The sequence below is a fragment of the Heterocephalus glaber genome, unplaced genomic scaffold, assembly GCF_053883595.1.
Source record: "Heterocephalus glaber isolate CG9 unplaced genomic scaffold, H.glaber_assembly_v1.0 deba00000470, whole genome shotgun sequence".
In the NCBI taxonomy this organism is placed as follows: Eukaryota; Metazoa; Chordata; class Mammalia; order Rodentia; family Bathyergidae; genus Heterocephalus; species Heterocephalus glaber.
Window position 1 is genome coordinate 3064682 of NW_028258145.1, and position 24647 is coordinate 3089328.

General features: G+C 35.7%; 1 protein-coding gene and 1 pseudogene across 2 annotated transcripts in view; one reads left to right on the forward strand and one right to left on the reverse strand.

The window, feature by feature from the left end:
• Tmem131 (transmembrane protein 131) overlaps positions 1-24647 on the reverse strand; it is a 192204-nt gene that overhangs the window by 119908 nt on the left and 47649 nt on the right. For both annotated transcript variants that reach the window (XM_004844395.3, XM_021258043.2), the window contains exon 2: positions 17979-18040. In XM_004844395.3, coding sequence (XP_004844452.1) covers positions 17979-18040 — 62 coding nt within the window. The remainder of the gene's footprint in view (positions 1-17978; positions 18041-24647) is intronic.
• LOC101717159 (nucleophosmin pseudogene) lies at positions 23281-24148 on the forward strand (annotated as a pseudogene).

Genomic DNA, 24647 nt, shown 5'->3' on the forward strand with positions numbered 1-24647 from the left:
CGGACTTTGTGTATTATTTTGAAATGTATTTTGGAGAATGTATACGGGGAAAAATGGCAGATGAGAGAAAAGTGCCTATTTTTTGAAGGCAGATAGTAGGTAACCTATAAGGGTGTATATAATTAGAATGGTTCAGCAATATAATTTGGGTGTGTGCATATATGTATAGATAAGGCAAATACAGAAAAATGTTAATTGTTGGATCTCTGGGAGGTGAGTATTCACTGAATTCTTTTTCTGTACTTAAAAATTCCTTTAATTTTTTACTATGAAAATTATATCTATTGCACAAAGAATGGAAGAAAACATTTGCAAATCACATAACTGGAAAGAGATTAATATCTAAACTCTATAAAGAAAACCTACAGTTTGACAAGGAAAACATAATCTGACTCAAAAATGGGTAAAGGCCTTGAATAGACAGACATTTCTCCAAAGGAGACACAGATTGAAAGATGTTCAACATCACTAATCAAAAGGGAAATACAAATCAAAATCACATTATCACTTCATACCCATTAGAATGGTTATTACACTTTTAAATAAAACACAAAAATAAGGGCAGGCAAGGATGTGAAAAAACTGGAGGCCTTGTACACTGCTGGTGGAGATGAAAAACAGTGGAACCACTGTGCAAATAGTATGACAGTTCTGCAAAAAATTAAACAGAATTACCATATGATCCACCAATGCCACTTTGGGTATATATCCCAAGAGACTGAAAACAGGGACTCAGACAGATACTGTATGAAATCATGCTCACAGCAACATTATTCACAACAATGAATAATTTCAACAGTGAAAGGGTGAACAACCAGAGTCCATGGTGAGACCAACAAAATATGGTTCATATACATCATGGAATTATTCAGCCTTAAAAAAGAAGGAAACTGATGGATACTCCAATGGATGAACCTTGACTAATTCTTCACTGGACTAAGTGGAATAAGCTAGTCACAAAAGGCAAACTCTGCATGATTCCACACATATGAGGTACAGTACTTAGCAGAGTCAAATTTATAGACAGAAAGTAGAATTGTTGCCAAGGGGAAAGGAGATGGAGGAATGGGGAGTTATTTAATGTGAAAGAGTTCTGGCATGGGAGACAAAAAAAGTTCTGGAGCTGGATGACTATGGTGGTTGCACAACACTGTGAATGTACTAATGCTGCTGCTAAACACAGTAAACATGGTAAAAATATAAATTTTTATGTTACATACATTTAACCACAATTTAAAAAAACTGTAGTAATTAAGACAATGTTGTGCTGTCAGATCAATGGAACTGAACAAACTACAGAAACACACACACACACACACACACTCACTCGAAAGCCATGGTTAAAAAAAAGAGCCTTTATCCATTCTTCTCACCACATAATCATATTAATTACAGATAAATCACAGTTCCCTGTATAAAAATTAAAATCATAAAGCAGCAACAACAGAGGACTAAACTTGATAAAAACTTCATGAACAAAAAAAAGTCTCTAGTCATAAAGAAAAAAAAGACTAAACTTCATCAAAATTAAAAACATATTCACCAAGATTATGTAATGAACATGAAAAGGAACAAGAAAATATTTGCCAATTACATATCTGATGAATGACTGGTATCCTGAATAAATATTACTATAAATAGAAATAACCTGAAAAAGAAATCCTTAATAGAACCCAATATTTTACAATAAGCAATTATATAAATGTTAACTAAGCACATGAAAAAATGCTCAGTGAATTGAAACTACAATGAGTTACCACACACCTATTATAATGTCAACACTTAAAGAGCTGGCAAGGATGGAAAGCAACTAGAACTCTCACGCTGGCGATGGGACTGCATGTAAAACAGAGCAACCAGTGTAGAAGTTTGGGAATTTCCTACAAAGTTAAATATACACCTACCATATAACCCAGTCACTCCACTCACTCCTGGGTATTTCCCCAAGAGTAACAAAAGCCATGTCCATAAAAAGACCTGTACATGAATGTTCACATTAGCTTTATTTGTGATAACTCAATACTGACACAAACCAAATTTCCAAATGCATATATCTATACAATGGAATACTTCTCAGCAATAAAAAGAATTATTGACACACACACAAAAATGGCTGAATCTCAAAATAAATACATGGTGAGCGATAGAAACCAGACCCTGACAGAAGTGCATCCCAGCACTCTAGAGGCTCAGGCAGGAAGACTGCGAATCTGTGGCCAGTCTGGATTACACAGTGAGACTTTGTCACTCAAAAACAAACCAAACCACTCCCCACACAAAGTACATTTTGCATGATCTCATTTTAAAATGTAAACTGAGTGTGACAGCTGACCAGAAAGAGGGAGCCTGGGGATAGAGCATGTGAGGAGGTCACCAGGGGATACAAATGGACTTTTAGGGTGATGGATATGTTCCTTATCTTGATCACAGTGATGGTTCCACAGACGTGCAGGTGTGTCAAACTTTTCAAATTGTACACTGAAATGTACAATTTATTATGTCACCATATACAATAAAAGTTGATCAAAGAATTTCTGAGCTCTAGGGCTGTGGTTCCCACATGAGGGTGACAGAAAAGCAAATCAGAAAGTCTATCACCTAGGTGAACTTTCTTGAGGGGGGAAAAAAAATCACAATGATAGTCTGGCCAATGAAACTACTATTAATAAAGAATCAAAAATGAGGAAGCTATATTGTGAAAGACACAAAGGTTTATCAATGCAAAGAACTGTGGGAATAAGGTCAGAAAAGCAGAAAAAAATTTTGTTTTTGAAGTATAAGCCACAAAACAGAAAAATTATCATTTAGCTATAATAATCAAGACTGTAGTATGCCCCAAGTGCTGAGAGAAAGGAGATCATATTAGTCACTATTTCATTTCTGAAAAATAAAAGCTTAAATTTATCTTAAATGTGTATTTTAAAATTGAGCCCCTAGATCAAGAGGGTTTTACACACACACAAACACCCCCCCCCCAAGAAAAAGTCTCAAGAAAGCATAAAATTAATAGAAAACATGGGATAGATGGAAAATATCAAACACATCTTTAGTTAAGATTAAATGAGACTCACTGCCTGCCTTGCAAGCACAAGGTCACAAGTTAGATCCCCAGTACCAAAAAAAAAAATAAATAAATAAACGAGACTTAAAAAAAAAAAAAAAGATCGTGTTTAAAAATTAAAACCCAACTATAAACATTTAATTCAAATGTCAAAGAGTAGGGCCGGCGATTTAGCTCAGTGGTTCTGGCACCTGCCTTGCAAGTGCAAGGTCCCGAGTTTAATATCCGGTACCAAAAAAAAAAAAGTCAAAGAGTAAGCAAAAATAGGTGGTAAAATGCCTTCAAAAGAAGAATAAAGGCAAGCAAGTAAGAGTTACAACATTCATAACTGCAATAAGATTTTATATGTAAAAATTTTTATAATTCAAAATGAAGAGATAAAAATGGGAAAAAGAATACTGATTGAAATCTAAGCAAAGAGTAAGAACAGACAATTCCTTAAAGAAAAAGTCAAAAAATCACATGAAAAAGATAACTGTCTCCTTAAACAAAAGGAATTCCCTAAAAGATGATGAAAACTTCATGTTTTACCATCTGACTTGACTGGCAGGGACCTTTGAGCTTTATGGATTCACATCCAGAGATAAGGGTTTGTACGGAGGACTCAGGGCCCTGGGAAATGCCATGCCACATATTTGGACCTTCTATCAATTATGATATACCTAGAGTGTTTCAAAGGAAACATCACTGGATCAGAGCAACTTGGAATTAGTACTTTTTGACTTGCCTATCTATCCGATAGACAATTGCAGCTGCCCTCTGCCCACAGTTCAGATTCTGTGCTTCTGCTGCACTTAAGGACTCCAGCCTGAGCCATGCTCATCACTAGGCTGCAGGTTCCGGACCAGTCTGAGCACAGCCTCTCCCAGAAAGCACCCCTAACTCCAAATAGGGATGTGTAGAAGGGAAATGGGATAGTCTTCTAATCAAATGACTAGCCTATGCAAAACTATATGTGTGACATGCTTACGAAAGCACATAAGATATGTTATTCCTATAGCTCAGTCGTGTTCAACTGAGGGCAATTTTGTCTCCCAGAAGGCATTTGGCAATGTCTGAAAGCATTTTCAATTGTCAGAAATAAGGGAGTTACTTGCATCAAGGTGACAGAAATCAGGGATATTGATAAACACTCTAAAATGCAGAGTCTTTTTCTATTTCCCATATAATGAATTACCTGGTTCAAAATGTAAATACTGAAATCCATACTATAATGTGAATTTTATAGATATTAATGTAATTTTTATTGAGATAATTGAGGCTCATTTATAGTTGTAAGAAATAACATGAAAAGGCACATTTTACTCAATTTCCCCCTAATGTAACATTCTGCAGAAACTATGAGATAGTATCACAACCATAATACTAACATTGATATAACCCATCTATCTTGCCCAGATATCCCTAGTTTTACTTGGATACATCTATATGTATGTGTGGGTACTTAGTTCTACAATTTCAAGTATCAATCACCACTGTCAAATGCAGAAGAGTTCCAACACCCAAAGAGCCTGTACTGCCCTTTCACAGCAACCCACCTCTGTCCTCCACTTCCACGTCCTGGCAACTATTACTGTACTATTTAGGTCTAAAGTTTTGCCATTTCAAAACTGCCATATAAATGGCATCACAATTATATAAACTTTTTGAGACTGGCTCTTTTTGCTTGGGCTAGTTCTCTCTAGCGTATAATCCAAGTTCTTGTGTAAATCATAGTTTATTCCTTGTTATTGCTATCCTTGTTATTGTATCCCATAGGATGGATTTACCACAGTCTAATTAATCACCTGTTAAAATACATGCAAGTTGCTTCCAATTTTTGGTGACTGCAAATAGAGCTGCTGTGAACATTTATATACAAGTCTTGGTGCAAATGTAAGTTGTCATTTCTCTAAAACAATGCCCAAGAGTATAACTGCTGGGTCACATGGTAAACGCATGCTTAAGTTTTCTAAATACCTGCCAAACTTTTTCCACAGTGGCTATACCACTTCTATAACCACTGGCAATGTATGAGCAATCCAGTTTCTTTATATCCTTTTCTGGATCTGGTGTTGTCATTATTCTGCATACGTGGGTGTTTAATTTGCATCTGTTGATGATATTGAACAACTTTTCATGTGTATGTCCCCTTTAATGCTTTCACTCTAGAGTGTTACACAGTTTACAAACTAGCTCCTTTGTCAGATGTGGCCTCTAATTATTTTCCTCTACATTTTAATTATTTTCCTACATTTTGTCCTTATAACCTTTCCACATAGTCTTCTGCACAGCACGTTTTTAAAAATTAAGTTTATTGGTACATTTTAGATATACATAATGATCACAATCATAGGGAATTTGTACCTGTACATGATATATCTTGATTCTTTTTTTTCCCCATCCCCTTACCCTCCCTTCAAAGCCTCTTCCCCTCCTTGTTAACAAAACTTTGTTTCCATTTTTTCCTTCTTTTCTCATTTCCTTTTTCTTTTCCTTCCTTCCATTCCCCTGCCTCCCTCCCTGGTTCCCCTACCCATTAGAATATTTTCTTCCTATCTCACAATATCTATTACACATTTTGGTCTTCATTTACATTTTCAGTTTCTCCCATCAGAAAAACAATACAGTATTTATACACATCTGTCTGATTTCACTTAAGAGTATGGTCTCAAGGTGTATCCATTTAGCTAGAAATGCCTCAAGTTTATTTTTCTTTATGGCTCCATTGTATAGAAAAACCACATCTTCTTTATCCATTCATTGGTTGATGGGTATTTGGGCTGTTTCCAAGATTCAGCTATTACAAACTTGCACAGCATGTTTTAAATTCATCAATCTTTCCCTTCTGTATTGTATTTGTGTCAAGAACTCTTTGCCTATCCCTGTTTCCTGAAACTTTTATAATTTATCTAAAGGTTTTATTACAGTTTTGTTTCATATTTAAGTCTCTGATCTATTTTGAGTTAATTTTTATAGACAGTATGAGGTTTGTCTATGTATTTTTAATATCATTTTAAAAATGTTTTTTGTTCCCAGTTTTAAAAGCTGTTTTTGAAAAGCTATTTAGTCTTTTTAGACTAGTGCTTATTTTTAAATACAGGGCATGAAACAGGGTGAAGGGAGAAGAGTCAAATAGGGATGAAGTGGGGGAGCAGATAGCTCTATGCTTTAAAGTAAAAAACATCTCTGCCCTTGCTAGCCAAGTAACCTTGGAAAAAATCATGACTAAAGCAGCATTTTGACAGTTCCAAAGAGTTACAGACAATATTCTCTGATAAGGGTCTTCTGGCATCCCATACATTTCTTCCGTTCAGCCATAGCTAATCAACTATGACTTGATGAGAAATGGCTGCTCTGGGTACAGAATTAGCTGCACATTGTAAAGCTGACTATGTAGAATGACAAAACAAAGCTAAGATTGCAGAGAACAAATAATAACTACTATTTGTACTATATTTGGGTAGTGGGATCCGAAGATAATTCCCTTGCTGTTCCTGTAAAGAATGGTTGAGAACTTCTGCTTTAGAGTCAAACACTTGGCTTTGAATTCTAGCTTTATCACTTACTAGTCACTTATCTGGTTGTTACTTAATCTCTTCTGTATATTGCTTACCTGCAAAATGACCATCAGACTTAATAATTATCTCATGTATTTAAAGAATTTACCGAAATAAATCTGTACTTGGCAGTATCCAATAAATATTACTTGTACTTGGTTATTTTCTATATTGTGAAAATTTTCTATAAGCATGCATTTCTTTTATAATAGAAGTACTTTATTTAACACAAAAGATGAGTACTATTAGCCTTCAGTATAAATCAAAATCCCAGCTCCTTCTCCCTTTCTCTCAATAACTGCAAGCCTATTTCCAAAACAATTTAGAAGTTGGTCATCTGCAGCCCATAAACCAAATCCGGTCTGCCACTGAGTTTTACAGTTTTATGCCCATCCCTCATACACTGTCTATAGGTGTTTTTATATTACAACAAAAGATGACTAGTAGTGACAGAGACTATTTGTCACATAAACCCTAAAATAGTACCTGGCCCTTTACAGAAGAAAGTATGCCAACCTTTGGCTCAGGAGACCAACAGAAGTAATATCACAGAATCTTATTTGCAGAACCATTACATCCTACATACAAAATGTGACCGAGGACAACCCAATGTGAACATGTCCTTTTAAGAGAAATAATGGAAAATGTAGTGGTACTGGAGTACTGTAATAAAATTCTGATGCTTTTATCCTGAGTTAGCATCAGAATCTACAGATTAAAGGACACAATTCCTAACAAGACAGCCCTCACTTCAGACAACAGTCACATGTTCAGGGGTCCCTAGACCATTTGTACCTTTAACCAGCCAGCTATAAATCTGGAGAGATCCCATGATCCTGAGATCACAGAACTCAGGAAAGTGCTGTACTTAACAATTTCAGTTTTATTCTAAAGGGATACAGGAAATAGCACCCTGCAGAGCTTCTGTGTCCTCTCCATTGATGAGGGTACCTTATCCTCCTGGTGCACTGATGTGTTTACCAACCAGGAAACTCTACCAAGATTTTATTAGGGTCTCATTATATAGGTATGTAAAAAGGGATTTTTTTTAAATAGTGGAAGAAAGCTGTATACAGACCAACCAGGTTTTAGGTGTTATCAGTGTTCTGGTTATCTACTGTTGCATAACAAAGCTCTCTAAAGTTTAGTTTCTTAAAACAACAATTTATTATCATCCCTTGCACTCTTTGGGGTTGACTGGGTTTAACTGGCTGGTTCTCACTTGAAGCTGCTCCTGTGGCTGCAGGCAGATGTGAGTTTAGGCTGCACTCATCCGAAGGCTCAGATGGGCAGGCTGTCACATGGGGGGAAGGTGTGGCTGGCTGTGAGCTGGGACCTCTGCTGGGACTTCTGACCACAGGCCTGCATGTGGCCTTTCCATGTGTCTTAGGTTTGTCAATCATGGTAAGTGGGTTTCTAAAAGAAATGTTAAGACTGAGAGACCCAAGAGACCCAGGTAGAAGCTTCTAAGCCTCTCATGTTCTAGTGTTAATGGTAACAGAATGTTCTGCCACACTGTATTTGCTAAGATACTATTATTATTATTCTATACAGTATATATTCACTTAGTTATCCACAAAGATTTTTCAATTCTTTCCAAACTGATTTTTCAGATTCAGGGTAATCCTAATAAAAAATCCCTAAAAAGTATTAATGTGTAAAGCCAATTTTAAAAACACAAATGGGAGATAAAGGCTAAGAATAATCAAGGCATTACTGAAGAACAACAAAGACAGAGGGCACACTCTACCCAATACCAACACCTTAAAAACTATAGTAATTAAGATGGTGTGGAACAGGGATTAGGACAGACAAGTAAAACCAAGAAATAGAATACAGAGCCCAGAAACAGACTCTTGCATATACAGATAGTTTATTTATGGTAAGATGTCACTAAAGTATACTATGGAAAGAAAATATTGGGGAATATTTAAGAAAGGGTAGTAGGACAACTGAATATGGGAGAAATAAAATCTGGCCTCATACTAACCACAAAAATGATTTCTTTAAAAAAAAATTTTTTTTTTGGTACTGGAGATAGAACTTGGGTCCTTGCACTTGCGCAGCAGGCGGCAAAACCACTGAGCTAAATCCCCGGCCCAAATTATTTCCTACTCTTTTTTTTTTTGGTATTGGGAATTGAACTTGGGTCCTTGCACTTGCGAGGCGGGTGGTGGAACCACTGAGCTAAGTCCCCAGCCCCCACAAAAACTATTTCAACTGTAGCTGAAATTGAAAAGGTGAAAAGAATAAAATCCTAAATTTTAGAACAACACACCAGAGAATATCTTTACAATCCAGGGACAGGAAAAGAAAACCCTTTAATAGAGCTGAGTATGGTGGCACATGCATATAATGCCAGCACGTGGGAAGCTGAAGCAGGAGGATCGTGTCAGTTCAAGGGCTACATACTGAGTTCAAGGCCAGCCTGAAATATATAGTGAGACCCTGTCTCAATAAGGCAAAATGAAAAAAATAAAAAATCCTTTAATAAGACATAATGGTATTTAACAACAACAACAATAACAAAAGACTGATAGACTGAACTTCATTAAACTTTAGAATTTCAGTTCTTTGGCAGTCACAATTTCATAATTCAAAAAAATAATCCATCAACTGAGAGAAGACATTTCTGATACATTTAATCACTAAAGAACTTATATAATGGAATTGATTTTTGTTATGGGGCATCAGGATTCCAATTATATACAAAATTTATAAAGAACGCCTACAAAACGATAGGAAAAAAGACAAGCAACTCAGGAGGATATACAAATGGTCAAATAAACATAAAAGGAACCAGAAAATGCAAATAAAACCACTCTTCAGATATGGTAAGAAAGAGCAAGAGAAAGTGAACAAGTGCTCGCATTTTATTTTTTTAATTATTATTTTTATTTATTTATTTATTTATCTAGGTACTGGGCATCGAACTCAAGACCTTGCGCTTGCGAGGCAGGTGGCAGAACCACTGAGCTAAATCCCTGGCCCTGCTTGCATTTTAAAGTGTTAAACAGAGGAATTCCTGATGATGGGATTATAAATTGGTGTCCCCACTGTGGAAAATTATATGGCATTATCTATTAAAAGTGAAGATGTACATATCTTATGTCCCAGCAACTGCACCCTACTACACAAGAAACATACACATGTTCACCAAGAGACAGCATTTCTAACAGTCCGAAGCTGAAGGATTCTGGCTTGTTTTCCATTTTTAGTATTCAAGGTGGGTGGCTGGTACTCACACTAGTATTTGGTGTGTGAAAAATATCCCACATTTTGTTCTTTTATATATACATACCTCACAATGAATACTTTAAAGACAAGAAATACCAAGTTAAAATTTTACCCCTCTTTTATACTCTTTGGGAGAAAACTGAATACAGGGTCCCTAATTTAGATCATTAGAATTCCATTTACAAAATATGATTTCCTATACATAGTTTTAAGTTTTAAAAAACAAAACTGCATATACTCTCCACTCATGAATATTCTTCAACTTGCCCTCCAACATCTTAAAATTCTGTTTATTATTCTAGTAGAATAGTGACAAATATACAGAGCTAGCTAGCCTTTTTCTTGGGCTTTATCTTCATTTGTTTATATGAAAATTAGATTAGATAACAGATTAATGCTTATAAGTGAAAGAAATAAAGTATCTCTTGTTATTCTGTTTTACAGTATTTCAAAAATACAGGGTAGGAAGGGACCATTCTGTTCATTTAGGATGAAACGATGGTTAAGATACCTGACAGAAGGAATCCTATGGTGATGAGTCTTAATGAAGATTTTTGTGTCCCTGTCCATCTTCAGAATCTTCTGATCTTTATACATTCGATATACCAAATCTAGCAGCCTTGCTAATCAGGAATGACAGTGGTCAAAGCACCAACTACAAGAAAACTCAGACTAAGGGGATTATGGTTTCTAATCATAATGTAACAAGTGGTCACTTATGACTCATGCCCAAGAAGACAGCACACGTGGCATGCTGTGGGGAGAGTTCTGACACTAAACCTGCCAGAAATGAACTGGATGTTAGATCCTGCTCTATAAACACTAAACAAATTATTTATGAACCTCATTTCCTCATTTTCCTTATCTTTAAAAAATAGGAAAACAAGCCCTATCTATCTATCTATCTATCTATCTATCTATCTATCTATCTATCTATCTTTTTTTGGATACTGGGAATCGAACTCAGGACCTTGTGGCTTGTGGAGGCAGGAGCAGTTCTAGTATATATTTTTAAAACCTGGCAATTTCTACTGATACGTTATTAATTGATTCTGAAGATTAAAAAAATTAGTGTGAGCCAAGCCACAAGAAAGTAACATAAGTTCCAAATCTGGGAAGGAATGCACTTAGGCAAAATTAACGTTTTAAATAATGTAAAGCAAGTTTGTTGTTTTGATCTCCTTGTTTTAGCTTAAATTTAATTTAGAGAAACCTGCTCTGATACATATTCTGCCACAGAAATGCTACAGGCACATTCTTCTGTTCTGGTCATACCATAAGAAACCAGGAGTTGCTATGAAACAGTCAAACTTGTGGCAAATTAGGATCAGAAAAAATAACATTATCTCAAAATCAAAACTTGTTTCTGGGGGCCGAGGATTTAGTTCAGTGGTTCTGCCACCTGCCTTGCAAGCACAAGGTCTCGAGTTCAATCCCCGATACCAACCAACCAACAAACAAACAAACTTGTTTCTGGGGAAACATTCTACAAAGAAATGAATAATTTATACACATCTATTCAAAAGGGTCTTCTCTTCAGCTATTTGGAGATATATAACACATTGTATACAGCATCTCAATGTTAGGCATTTGCAGCAGTTTTAGTAAGGTTTAACTGTGGCCAAGGTAACCAACTGATACCACCTGCCCTTAACACCTTTCCACTACCATAGAATTCTGAGGTGTCAATCAGGCCTTGTCCAAGCTTTGCATGAGCAAATCTCATCCTAGCCCACATGCTCACCCACTGCCAAGTTCATCCAGGCACTGCCTGACAACCTCCCTCTGCAAAAACAGATCACTCTCCAGAGTGTTCAAAATTGATTACCAATTGGCAATCTAATGCCTAGTTCTAGTGTCTACTTTCTCCTGGACGCAGATGCTTCCTCAATCAAAAAGGAACTACATTTACAGAATTTCTAGAAATTCAGTCCTGATTTGCCTGCCCTCCAGATCCTGCAAAGAGCCATCTACAGGAAGATAGTTAAAAAGTTCATTCTACAAGTGCTACAAGTTCTCACCTTGAAACAGATTAAAAAACTAGAAAAATGAGACCAAGGTCATTTTCTAGTGGGAAGGCTTAACAAAGTCAAAACTTGTTATATTATCTTCAATTTTTATTTGGTTTTAGAAGCTACATGAAGACTTTCTGCTGTGTTTCTTGTATATCTTATGTACAGGTATGAATGATTTTTTTTTTTGGAAACTGGGGATGGGGCTGTGGGCTTACTATTTGCCCAGGCTGGGCTCAAACTTGCAATCTTCCCTAAACTTAGATTTACAGGCATGAACCATCCCCCATACCTAGCTAAATAATAAATTTATCCAACATTTAATTAATTAATTTATTTCTAGTACCAGGAATCGAACTCAGTACCTTGTACTTGCCAGGCAGCTGGGGCACCAATGAGCTAAATCCCTGGCCCTATCTGACATTTTACTTTATTTTTTTTCCCTTAAATTATTTTATTTTATGGGTACATTTTAAGTATACAATACATTTACATTTATCATTACATTTATCATGTACCTGTACATGATGTATCTTGGTTCTTATTTTTTTCCCCATTCCCTGTCCTCCCTTCAACCCTCCACCATTCCCTATTTACAAAGACTTTGTTTCCATTTTTTCCATTTCTCATAATTTTTCCTTTCCCTTCTTTCCTTTTCCCTTCCCCTATCCCTTCGGATCTTTTCTTCCTATTTCAAATTATCAATTATTCATTTTAATCATTTTAATTCTTATTTACACTTTCAGTTTCTCACACCAGAGCAACTATTCGGTATTTACACATGTGTGTCCTATTTATTTCACTTAAGAGCATGACCTCAATATGCATCCATTTAGCTATAAATGTCTCTAGTTTGTCGTTCTTTATGGCTGAGTAGTATTCCATTTTATAAAAAAACCACACCTTCTTTATCCAGTTTCCAGTTGATGGGCACTTGGGCTGTTTCCAAGCTTTAGCTATTACAAACTGTGCTGCTATAAACATGGGTGTTATTGCTGTGGTATGATTCTTTTAATTTTGGGGGGAAGATACCCAGCAGGGGAATAGCTGGGTCAAATGGGACCTCTAGTCCTAGTTCTTTGAGGTATCTCCATGCTGATTTCCACAGTGGTTGCACCAGTCTGCACTCCCACCAACAATGGAGAAGGGTTCCTTTCTCCCCACAATCCCGCCAGCATTTGTTATTGGTTGATTTCTTGATAGCAGCCATTCTTTCTGGGGTAAGGTGGAATCTCAGTGTTGTTTTCATCTGCATCTCTTGAATGACCAGTAATGTTGAACATTTTTTCATGTTTATTTGCTGCTTTTACTTCTTTGTCTGAGAAACGTCTGTTCATTTCAGATGCCCATTTTTGAATTGGGTCTTTAAATTTGCGGGAGTCTGATTTTTTTCAGTTCTTTATATATTCTAGATAGTCCTTTGTCTGAGGTACAGCTGCTAAAATTTATTCCCACATTGTAGGGTTTTCTCTTGGCTTGGTTGGTGGTTTCTCTTGCAGTGTAGAAGCTTTTTAATAAGATGAGATCCTAGTTGTTGATTCTTTGTGCTAGTTCCTGTGCTACTGAGGTTTTGTTCATAAAGTCTTTTCCTATGCCAATGTCTTCAATAGTTCTACCTAACTTATCTCCCAAAAAGTTTAGTGTTTGTTTTAATATTTAGATCTTTAATCCACTTCGATCTTAGTTTAGTGCATGGTGATAGATAAGGTTCTAGTTTTAATCTTTGGCAGGCTGCAATCCAGTTTTTCCAACAGCATTTATTAAAGAGACTATCTTTCCTCCAGTGAAGGTGATTGGCTCCTTTGTCAAAGATGAGGTGGCTGAGGGTGTCTCGAGTTGTTTCTACATATTCTAATCTATTCCACTGATCCTCTGGTCTGTTCTTTGCCAGTACCATGCTGTTTTTATCATAGGAGCTTCATAGTATAGTTTCAAGTTGGGGATTGTGATAACCCCTGCCATGTCTCTGTTGCCTAGAATTGCTTTTGCTATTCTAGGTCTCTTCTGGATCCAAATGAATTTTTGGATTGTTTTCTCTAGTTCTGTGAAATATATTGTTGGAATTTCAATAGGCATTGCATTAAATCTATTGCATTAAATCAGTTTTGGAAGTATGGCCATTTTCACTATATTGGTTCTTCCCACCCAGGAACAAGGGATGTCTTTCCATTTTCTTATATCCTCTTCGATTTCTTTTTTCAGAGTGCTGTAGTTTTCAGTGTAGAGGTCTTTTGCTTCCTTTGTTAGATTGATTCCTAGATATTTCATTTTTTTGGATGCTATTATAAAAGGATTTCCCTAATTTCTTTTTTTTTCCCCCATTAAGTTTATTGGTACATTTTAGGTATAAAATACATTTACATACACCATTGGGATCTTGTACCATTACATGAGTATCTTGGTTCTTATTTTTTTTTCCCTTCCCCTGCCCTCCCTTCACCCCCTCTGCCCTTCCCTATTTGCAAAGACTTTGTTTCCATTTTTTTCCTTTTCTCATATTTTTTCTTTTCCCTTCTTTCCTTTCCCCTACCCCTCCCAATTCCCCTGCTCCTTTAGACCTTTACTTCCTATTACACAATATCAATTATACATTTTAAAAATTACAATATCAAGATCTAGGAGACATTACCACAGATTTTACAGAATTTAAAAGCATATAGAAAGCACATTACAAAAGTCTTTTTTGAAATAAATTTGACAACTTCTAAGAAGTACCTTGGAAGACAAATTAATGAAACTAACTCTGGAGGAAATTTAAAATTTGAATAGCACCTATTAAAGAAAGTATATTCCTAGCTTGAAAACCTACCTATATGACAACAACAGGCTCGTATACATTTTAACTGATAAATTATATCAAATATTTAAAGCAAAAAAAAAAAAAAGGAACACTTCTCCCCTCATTTTAGGAAATCAACATTGGCTAATCCTAAAAGTGGATAAAGATAACAGAAGAAAAAAGTATGAACACAGAAATTTGTTTAACAAAATAAACTATTAGTCAGATCTGGCAATATGTTGAAAGTGGTTTTGTTATAGGGATGGCAGTGTTGGTTCAGCAATGGAAGATCCACCCCCAAAAGTCATCATTTTAACAGAGGAAAGGAAAAAGCCATATGATCCTGTCACTAGTTGGAGAAAAAGTATTGGACTAAATTCTACAGCTCTTCACGGTAAAAGCTATCAGGAGACTAGAAGTAGAACAGAATCTTCTCAACAGATTAAAGACATGTACTCCATACTTCCAGCGAGAATGCCTTATATGAATGGAGAAGATAAAACGCTTTCTCCGTAAGGTGGGGAACAAGGATGGATATGCCTACTCTTCATCTGTCCATTAAACTCTGAAACATAAGGCTAAACCAAAATAGTCTGGAAATAAAATGACACAATTATGTTTCCCTATTTCCTTTCTCGGTGAGTCTGTCATTTGTGTACAAGAAGGCTACTGTTATTTGAGTGTTGACCTTGTATCCAGCTACTCTACTGAACCTATAAATTAAGTCTGGAAGTCTTTTGGCATAGTTTTTTGGGCCTTCTATGTAAAGTATCATATCATCAGCAAATAATGACAGTTTAACTTCTTCCTTTCCTGTCTTTATTCCTCTTATTTCTTTCTCTTTTCGAATTGCTGTGGGTAATGTTTCCAGAACTACATTGAACAGGAGTGGTGATAGTGGGTATCCTTGTCTTGTTCCTGATTTTAGTGTGAAAGTTTTCAGTTTTTGACCATTTAGTGTGATGTTGGCTGTTGGTTTTTCATAGATAGCCTTAATCAGGTTGAGATAAAGATCTTCTATTCCAATTTTCTGTAGGGTTTTATCATGAATGCGTGTTGGATTTTGTCGAATGCTTTTTCTGCATCTCTTGAGATGGTCATATGGTTTTTGTCCTTGGCTCTGTTAATATAGTGTATTACATTTATTGATTTACATATGTTGAACCATCCCTTGAATCCCTGGGATAAATCCAACTTGGTCAGGGTGTATGATCTTCTTGATGACACTTTGTATTCTGTTTGCCAGTATCTTGTTGAGGATTTTTGCATCTATGTTCATTAGGCAGATTGGCCTATAGTTCTCTTCTTTGGTTAGGTCTTTCCCTGGTTTTGGAATCAAAGTAACACTTGCTTCCATGAATTTGGAAGAACTGCTTCCCTTTCAATTTCATTGATGAGTTTAAAGAGTAATGGTGATAGTTCTTCTTTAAATGTCTTACAGAATTCAGCAGTGAAGCCATCAGAACCTGGGCTTTTCTTTGTTGGTAAATTTTTAATTATGTTTTCAATTTCGCTCATTGTAATTGGGGTGTTTAGAATTTTGTTTTCTTCTTCATTTAACTTTGGCAATTCGTATGTATCTATGAATGTGTCCATTTCTTCTGTGTTTTCCATTTTATTACAGTACAGGTTCTTAACTAGGTATTGATGATCCTCTGGATTTCTGCTGAATCTGTTGTGACTTCACCTTTTTCGTTCTTAATTGCATGGATTTGAGCCTTTTTTTTCCTTTTTTTTGATAAGGTTGGCTAAAGGTTTATCGATTTTATTTATTCTTCTGAAAACTCTTAATTCAACTCTTTGATTCACTGATTTTTTGTTTCGTTCTCTTTGTCTCCATTGCATTGATTTCTGCTCTGATCTTTATAATTTCCTCTCTTGTATGAGCTTTGGGTTTGTCATGTTCTTTTTCTAGAAGCTTGAGGTTCAGCATTAGGTTATTTGAGCTCTCTCTGTTTTCCTAATATGCGCATTCACTGCTATGAATTTCCCTCGTAAGATTACTTTCATTGTGTCCCATAGATTCCTGCATTTTGTAATGGCATTATCATTTACTTGTAGAAACTGTCTAATTTCTTCCTATCTGACATTTCAGAAGAAAAATTTGTCTTCCAGATTACTTACCAGCTTCATTATCAGAGAAAAAGATTCTTAAAATCCATCACTTTTGATCTTGCTCTCTTTAAGTTAGTATATGAAATTTAAATCTAAACTGCTAAAATGCAAATAGAAATCTCATTCGAGGTCTCTAACAGTATTAATTTCTCTATTGTCTAGATCTAATTTTACTTTCTTGCCTTTATTATAAACTACAGATGGGTTTTCAGAATTAAGTAATTTAGTTATAAATGAGTAAAAAAAATACATCCATGCTCATTTTCATATGATAAGAAAAATGATGATCATTTCCAGAGTGAAAGACAGTAATCCTAGTGCCAGTGCTGTTTCAGTCATGGGATTTGGGGCACTCTCCTAACCTACATCTTAGTTTCCCTTGAGTAGAAAAATAATAAAATTAATAAAATCCTATCAGTTATGCTTCCAGACAGCATGGTACTTGAAAACAAATCTTATCATAACAATGGTGGTAAGGACAGCAACGATAAGCATACTATATGATACAGGTTTGGAAGAAAGGAGACATTGCCTAGTCATAAAAATCAGAGGGTTACTGAAGGTACCTTTTATTGTCTCTTTTAGCTCTGAAATTCTAGATTTCATTTTTAGTTGAGAAGACTGAATTAGGGTTCATAGTGATATCTGAAATAGGTCTGAAAGGAAGGACAAGATATTTACCAGATTACACTTTCAAATTTTATGCATAAGATTTTTAAAATGTGCCAAATGTTAAGTGGAAGGATGACCTAAATGAGATTTACAACAGTTATAAGTTCTAGAGAAGTTTTCTGACAGATAAATATTTTGAGGTCCAACATCTGAATTTAATGTTAGGCTCTCTGGCTCTGGGAGCTTTCCATGGATTCCACTGTTCTTTTTTAATTTTTATTTTATGAAAAAGTAAAACAAATTTTCATAAAGGTTTCCATTCTCCTTGATCTAACCCAGCCCCCAGGCCCATGGGCACACACATTTGCCACACACTAATGATTGGCTGCTTTACAAGGCTTTGATGCTATATAATGAGTCTGCTTTTTAAAGAAATATGTAATCTAAAAGATAATTCATTTAGTTGAGAAAGTTTTAATATTACTAATGACTGTACTGACTCATCTACAAATAAAGCTAATAAAATACAGTTCAGAGAAATCAGTTACATTTTTAAAAGAAAAATAATCATGTTATTTAAGGTATAATACTGGAGTAATTCTTCAACTTAAAAAAAAAATTACCTGTAGTAGCCCTCCATCATCAAAACGCAGGACTTCTATTATACTCTCTGACTGAATGAATGCTGTAAAGGAAACAAAATATACTATCATTGATAGGAACAAAAATTTGATTTTCATGAAATCTTTTATCTTCAGATTAATGAATACAGTTTTAGATTTAAAAATACAAACTAGGTGTGGTGGTGCATGGCTGTAATCTCAAGGTGAGACCCTGTTTCAAAACAAAGAAAGAAACACATTGCTTGATGGTGGTGGTTATAGATGAAGATATAACTAATACTTCAGAATTTTAGCAAATTTGAAATGCTATATCAAAGTAGTTCCAATAACTTACAGACTGTGTAAGTTACTTCCAAAATATCTAGTCTGGTAAAGTACAAAAGTGTTGAATTCAACTAGATGTAGGTAATTATTTTCACTGGTAGATTGACTGAAAAGATTATAAGCACTTGGAAAAGATCACCCTAACCCTAACTCTAGTCCCTAACCCCTAACCCTAACTCTAGACCTAAATTGTGATCAGCTAAAATTCTGTATCATCTGCTTTTTTGTAGTGAAATGACCTGGAATCAGTAGTCAAAAGTAAGTTCACAGGGAAGTGGGTAAGAAAAACAGTGAAAGGAAATGGCTTCAAGAAATAGAACAAGGTATCTGGGCATGGTGGTGCACACCTGCAATGCCAGCACTCAGGAGGCTGAAGCAGGAGGATCACTACAAGTTTGAGGCTAACCTTGGCTACATAGTGGATTCAAGACCAGGCTGAACTGCACAGGGAGATTCTGTCTCAAACAAAACAAAGAAGAAAAAAAAAAACAACAAACCAAAAAAACCCTCCCACACAAACAAATAAACAAACCCACATTGCAAAGACAAGCTATTTAGAAGCTAGCATACCTGTGCCATATGATCTGGCATTCATGCTCCTGGTATTTACCACACTGATTTGAAACCTTATGTCCACATATAAATCTGCATGGAATTCCTTGTAGCAGCTTATGTAGCAGCTTTATGTTACATATAATCACCAAAATCTGCTCATAATCAAGATGTCCTTCAAAAGGTGAACAAACAAACTGTACAATGCAAATGTTAGTCAAAGTAAAGGTTCACACTGCATGATTCCAAGTATGTGACCTTCTGGAAAAGGCAAGAACTGTTATGCATCATCAGCTCTCCTTAAAAGATGTAGAAATAAATAGGATTCAACTCTAGCATAAAAGTAATTAGGACATTTTGCTTTAAATGACCGATTACAATAACTTAAAATTTTATGCCTAGAAAAATACAAGTGACAGTCGATGTGCACTTAATCATTTCATGGGTTAACAATTATTATTATTATTATTATTTTTTGGTACCGGAGATCGAACTTGGGTCCTTGCGCTTGCGCAGCAGGCGGCAAAACCACTGAGCTAAATCCCTGGCCCCCATGGGTTAATAATTATTAACCTAGAAAATAAAGACAGTAATCAAAGTGTCCATATTCCCACATTTCTGGATTCAAAGTCACAAGTGACAAGTATTTCCTCTCCCTAAAATACTTCCTGTAATTTTATACTCTTAATGAATTCCCAATTCTACCATTCTGTAGTTCAAGGAGCAACCAGACATAGTAGAAATAAAAACTAATAATTATTGATCACTATGGTATTAAACTTCAAACTATCATGCGACATTACTGATGCCATTTTAAGGTTTTCTTTTAAAAAGGCACAGTGAGGTTATGTTCACCAAGAAAGCGGGTAAAGATGTACTATGAATTTCAGAAAAGATCGCAGAATCTATGCTTTTAAACCCATCACTACTTTCAAAGCATTAATCCTCATGACTGACAGCACTTTCAAGCAACCTAATTTTCAAAATTAGTCATGTATTTATGACGCCAAGTATCGCTTCTTGGCCTTTTGGCTAAGATCAAGTGTATGACGCCAAGTGAGGAAAGGAGGATATACGAGCAAACAGGATTTATATCTCTGGCTTTTCTGATTCTACTGGCATTTACTCTGAGAAGTTTGGCTCACCAAGATCTACTTTAAGTTCCTCAGAATTGCTCACATCACTATCACATCTGAGTGTAAAAATTTCAGTGTCAGTTGTTTAATGACTCACTTCCAACATGAAGTTCAGAAGCTGGATTTGTTTACCTCCTTATTTCATTTAGTAAAGAATGACATTTATATGATTAGTTCAATCCCTGGTACCAAAAAAAAAAAAAAAGACATTTATATGATTAAACATATACTCACTTTAAAGGCAAATCTTTAATTCACTTATTTTTTTCCTTTAGGTGGAATTCTGGATACAATCTGTATCTTTAAAAATAATTCATGCTTTATTTGTACAAATAGTACAAATATAAGTTGTACTGGTGAGGCAAGGGGTGTCAACTTTAGGAATGTAGGTTTATCATTGTCTTTATCTCTGACCCCCATGGTCTCTTTCTCCTTAAGAGGAAGAGGCTGGACTAATTAAATTCTTTACAAAGCCCCTACAAAAGCAGGAAGAAAGGCTACATAGATAGGCAGGCTTCAGGAGGCTCCCAAATCCTGTCAAATCTTACCTAGCCTGAAAAGCTCCTCCTGAGCTTTTGTATCTTCTTCAAGCCTCAACCTAGCCATTCACAGCAGTGAGGCCATTCCTGACTGCTCCAAGCAGCCTTGCTATCCTCTATAATGTGCCCTATTTTAATTTGTCACGATCTACGATAATTTCTGGTTTGTCTGTTAATCATTTGTGCTTAGCCTAAAGAAGAAATATGGAGGAAAAATGGAACATAAAGTTGGCTAAGATATGACATGTCAGAATTCATCATTCTTAATGAAATTAATATCTCTTTTACAGTTACACTTGCTCAAGACTTTTTCAACAAAGGGCTTAGAAACTGAGAATTTGTAATCATCTGTACTAGGTCTATAAGAGTTTCCTCAAGCTGTAAAGATACTTTGAGTTCAAATCTTTGTCTCTTCCCTTACTAATTTTATTATCTGAAAGATGCATAATATACTTAATTTATCTTCTTGCCACATTTGAAGTGAAAAGGAATTCACGTCAGTCAAATTCTTGACTTGTTTTCTCTTCCTTCTCCTCACCTCCCCCTCCTGGTTGCCATAATGTGGGCAGCTCTGGACTGCCATGCGCACCCTGCTCTGATGTCTGACCTTACCACAGGCCCAAGGTGGTATGGGCAAGTAATCAGGGACTAAGCCAAAATAAATCTTTCCTCCTTTTAAGTTGTTTATGTTAGGTATTTTGTTACAGCAATGGAAAACTAATTAACATATACCCAAAGTCTTCAAACAGGAACAATCTGAGTGTCCATTACAGATGAATCGATCAGTAAAACACAGCTCTGACATAATGGAGTATTATTCAGCCTTCAGAAAGAATGAACTTGTGATACATGTTTAAAACATGACTAGATATTTTATGCTAAGGGAAAGAATCTAGACACAAAATGTCCAATAGGATAATTCTACTTATATGAATTATCTAGATTAGGGAAATCTATGGAGATTGAAAGTAGGCTAGAGGTTACTGGAGGCTGAGGTGGGGGTAACCATTATTGTTTAATGTTACTGAGTCTCTGGGGTGGTGAAGAGGCTTTGGAAATAGGTAAAATATGGTTGAACAACATTATGAATATATTTAATGCTATTAAATTGTTTTGTTGTTGTTTTTGGTACCGGGGATCGAACTCAGGACCTTGTGCTTGCCAGGCAGATGCCACACTGCTGAGCTACATCCCTGGCCCTGAATTATATGCTTAAAAATAGTTACAAATGTTTAATTCTATGTTATATGTATGTTATTAAAAAACTTACAGAATAACAAATTAAACAACAAATTTTTGCAACAAAATATTAAGTTGAATCCTGCAATGTATAAAATTGTACACTATAACCAAGTGATTTTTATACAAGATACACAAGACTGGCTTGAAATTCAAAACTCACTGTAATTCACTACTACCTAACAGAAAAAATATCTGACAAAGCCCAATACTCATTCATAATAAACTGTCAAGAAGACAAAAGTAAAGTACAACAACTGCAACCTTAGCCTCAATAGAGGCAGGAAGATTGCCAAGAGTTTGAGGACAGCATAGACTACATAGTGAGAACCTGTCTCAAAAAAATCAAAAACAAAATAAAACACAGACACATACACAGAGATACACACCTGTGTTCTTCAACCACAGTGAAATAAAAAATAACAGTAAAATTTGAGAAACTCAGAAAATACGATGATATTGAAAAATAGGATCCTTAAAAACCAGTGTGTTAAAAAAGAAATGAGGGGAATTTAAAAATATTTTGAAATAAGTAAAAACAAAAATACAAAACACCATAACTTATGAGATACAATGAAAACAGTGCTAGAAGAAAAATTTAGAGCAGTACATGCCAATATTAAAAAGAACACAGAGATCTCAAGATCTCCTTTAATTTTTTTTTTTTTTTTGGTACTGGGGATTGAACTCGGCCTTGCGCTTGCAAGGCAGGCAATGGAACTACTGAGCTAAATCCCCAGCCCTTTATTTATTTATTTATTTTTTGAGAGAGGGTCTTGTTAATTCCCTAAATTGCCCAGGCTGGGGTTATGACATTTAAATATCATGTAACCATGGGGTAAAATATAACCTCTGCTTGAGAAGAGCATTAACATTTCTAGCTCTCTCACATATAAAAATCCATTTATTAGTGTGTGTGCCTGTGTTTTGTGGAGGGAGAAGGAAGAGCAAATGATAAAGCAAATGGGCAAACTGTCAACAACAGGTGAATGGGTTGTGAGGTTTTTATTGTTTTCATTACAGATTTTTTCAAACTTTGAAAATATTTCAAATAAAGACTTTACAATAGAGAAAATCATTTATGTAAGAATATAAAAAATTTCAATGTTTAAATACCCCTAATCTTTAAAAAAATCATGTATCAAGCTATTGTAAAGTCACTTAATTCTGCCAATTTGGAAATGGGGTTCCAGAGGCAGCTGGTAGCCTCACTGCTACTACAGGTTAGAAGTGTTAAGTACAGTTAAGATGCTGACATGCCTATAACTACTGTGGTATTACAGTCACCTTAAAAGTGTCTGTTGGGCCGGGGATTTAGCTTAGTGGTGCTGCCACCTGCTTCACAAGCACAAGGTCCCAAGTTCAATCCCCGGTACTAAAAACAAAAAACTGTCTGTTAAAATGATGGATGTACTACCTGGCGTGATTCTGTTCTGCGCGTCTGTTCTCTGGGGGCAGTAGCTGTTTATTTCCATCTGCGTTCTCTCCCACCTAAGTGTGTGCCATCACTCCATGGAAGATTCAATGGATATGGACATGAGCCCCCTGAGGCCCCAGAACTATCTTTTCAGTTGTGAACTAAAGGCCGACAAAGATTATCACTTTAAGGTGGATAATGATGAAAATGAGCACCAGTTGTCATTAAGAATGGTCAGTTTAGGGGCTGGTGCAAAGGATGAATTGTACATTGAGGAAGCAGAGGCAATGAATTACGAAGGCGGTCTAATTAAAGTAACACTAGAACTTTGAAAATGTCTGTACAGCCAACAGTTTCCCTCGGGGGCTTTGAAATTACACCACCTGTGGTCTTAAGGTTGAAGTGTGGTTCACAGGGCCTGTGCATATTAGTGGACAGCACTTAAGTGGCTGTGGAGGAAGATGCAGAATCAAATGATGAGGAGGAAGAGGATGTAAAACTCTTAAGTATATCTGGAAAGCGATCTGCCCCTGGAAGTGGTAGCAAGGTTCCACAGAAAAAAGTAAAACTAGTGGCTGATGAAGATGATGAAGATGATGACAAAGACAATGATGATGACAACGATGATTTTGATGATGAGGAAGCTGAAGAGAAAGCAACAGTGAAGAAATCGATATGAGATACTCCAGCCAAAAATGCACAAAAATCAAACCAGAATGGAAGACTCAAAACCATCAACACCAAGATCAAAAGGTCAAGAATCCTTCAAAAAACAAGACTCCTAAAACACTCAAAGGACCTAGTTCTGTAGAAGATATTAAAACAAAAATGCAAGCAAGTATAGAAAAGGGTGGTTCTCTTCCCAAAGTGGAAGCCAAGTTCATCAATTATGTGAAGAACTGCTTCTGGATGACTGACCAGGAGGCTATTCAAGATCTCTGGCAGTGGAGGAAGTCTCTTTAAGAAAACAATTTAAACAGTTTGTTAAAATTTTCCATCTTATTTCATTTCTGTAACAGTTGATATATAATGCAAAGTGAGAACTTTCTCTACCATGTTTGACAAAAGTTGTCCAGGTTCCATTGCCAAGAATGTGTTGTCCAAAATGTCTGTTTAGTTTTTAAAGATGGAACTCTACCCTTTGCTTGGTTTTAAGTATGTATGGAATGTTATGATAGAACATAGTAGTAGTGGTGGTCAGACGTGGAGATGGTGGGGAGACAAAAATATACACGTGAAATAAACTCAGTATTTTAATAAAGTAAAAAAAAATGATGGATGTACTTAACGCCAACTCAGCAACCAGGCAGGGGATTTATCTTGTATAATTATAAATAATATGACTTGTATGTACAATGTCTATACTATACACACACATACACACACAATATGTAAGATTACATTGTAAATATTATATAAGCAATCATCCATATTCTGCATGTTTTTTCCCCCACATGCCCAA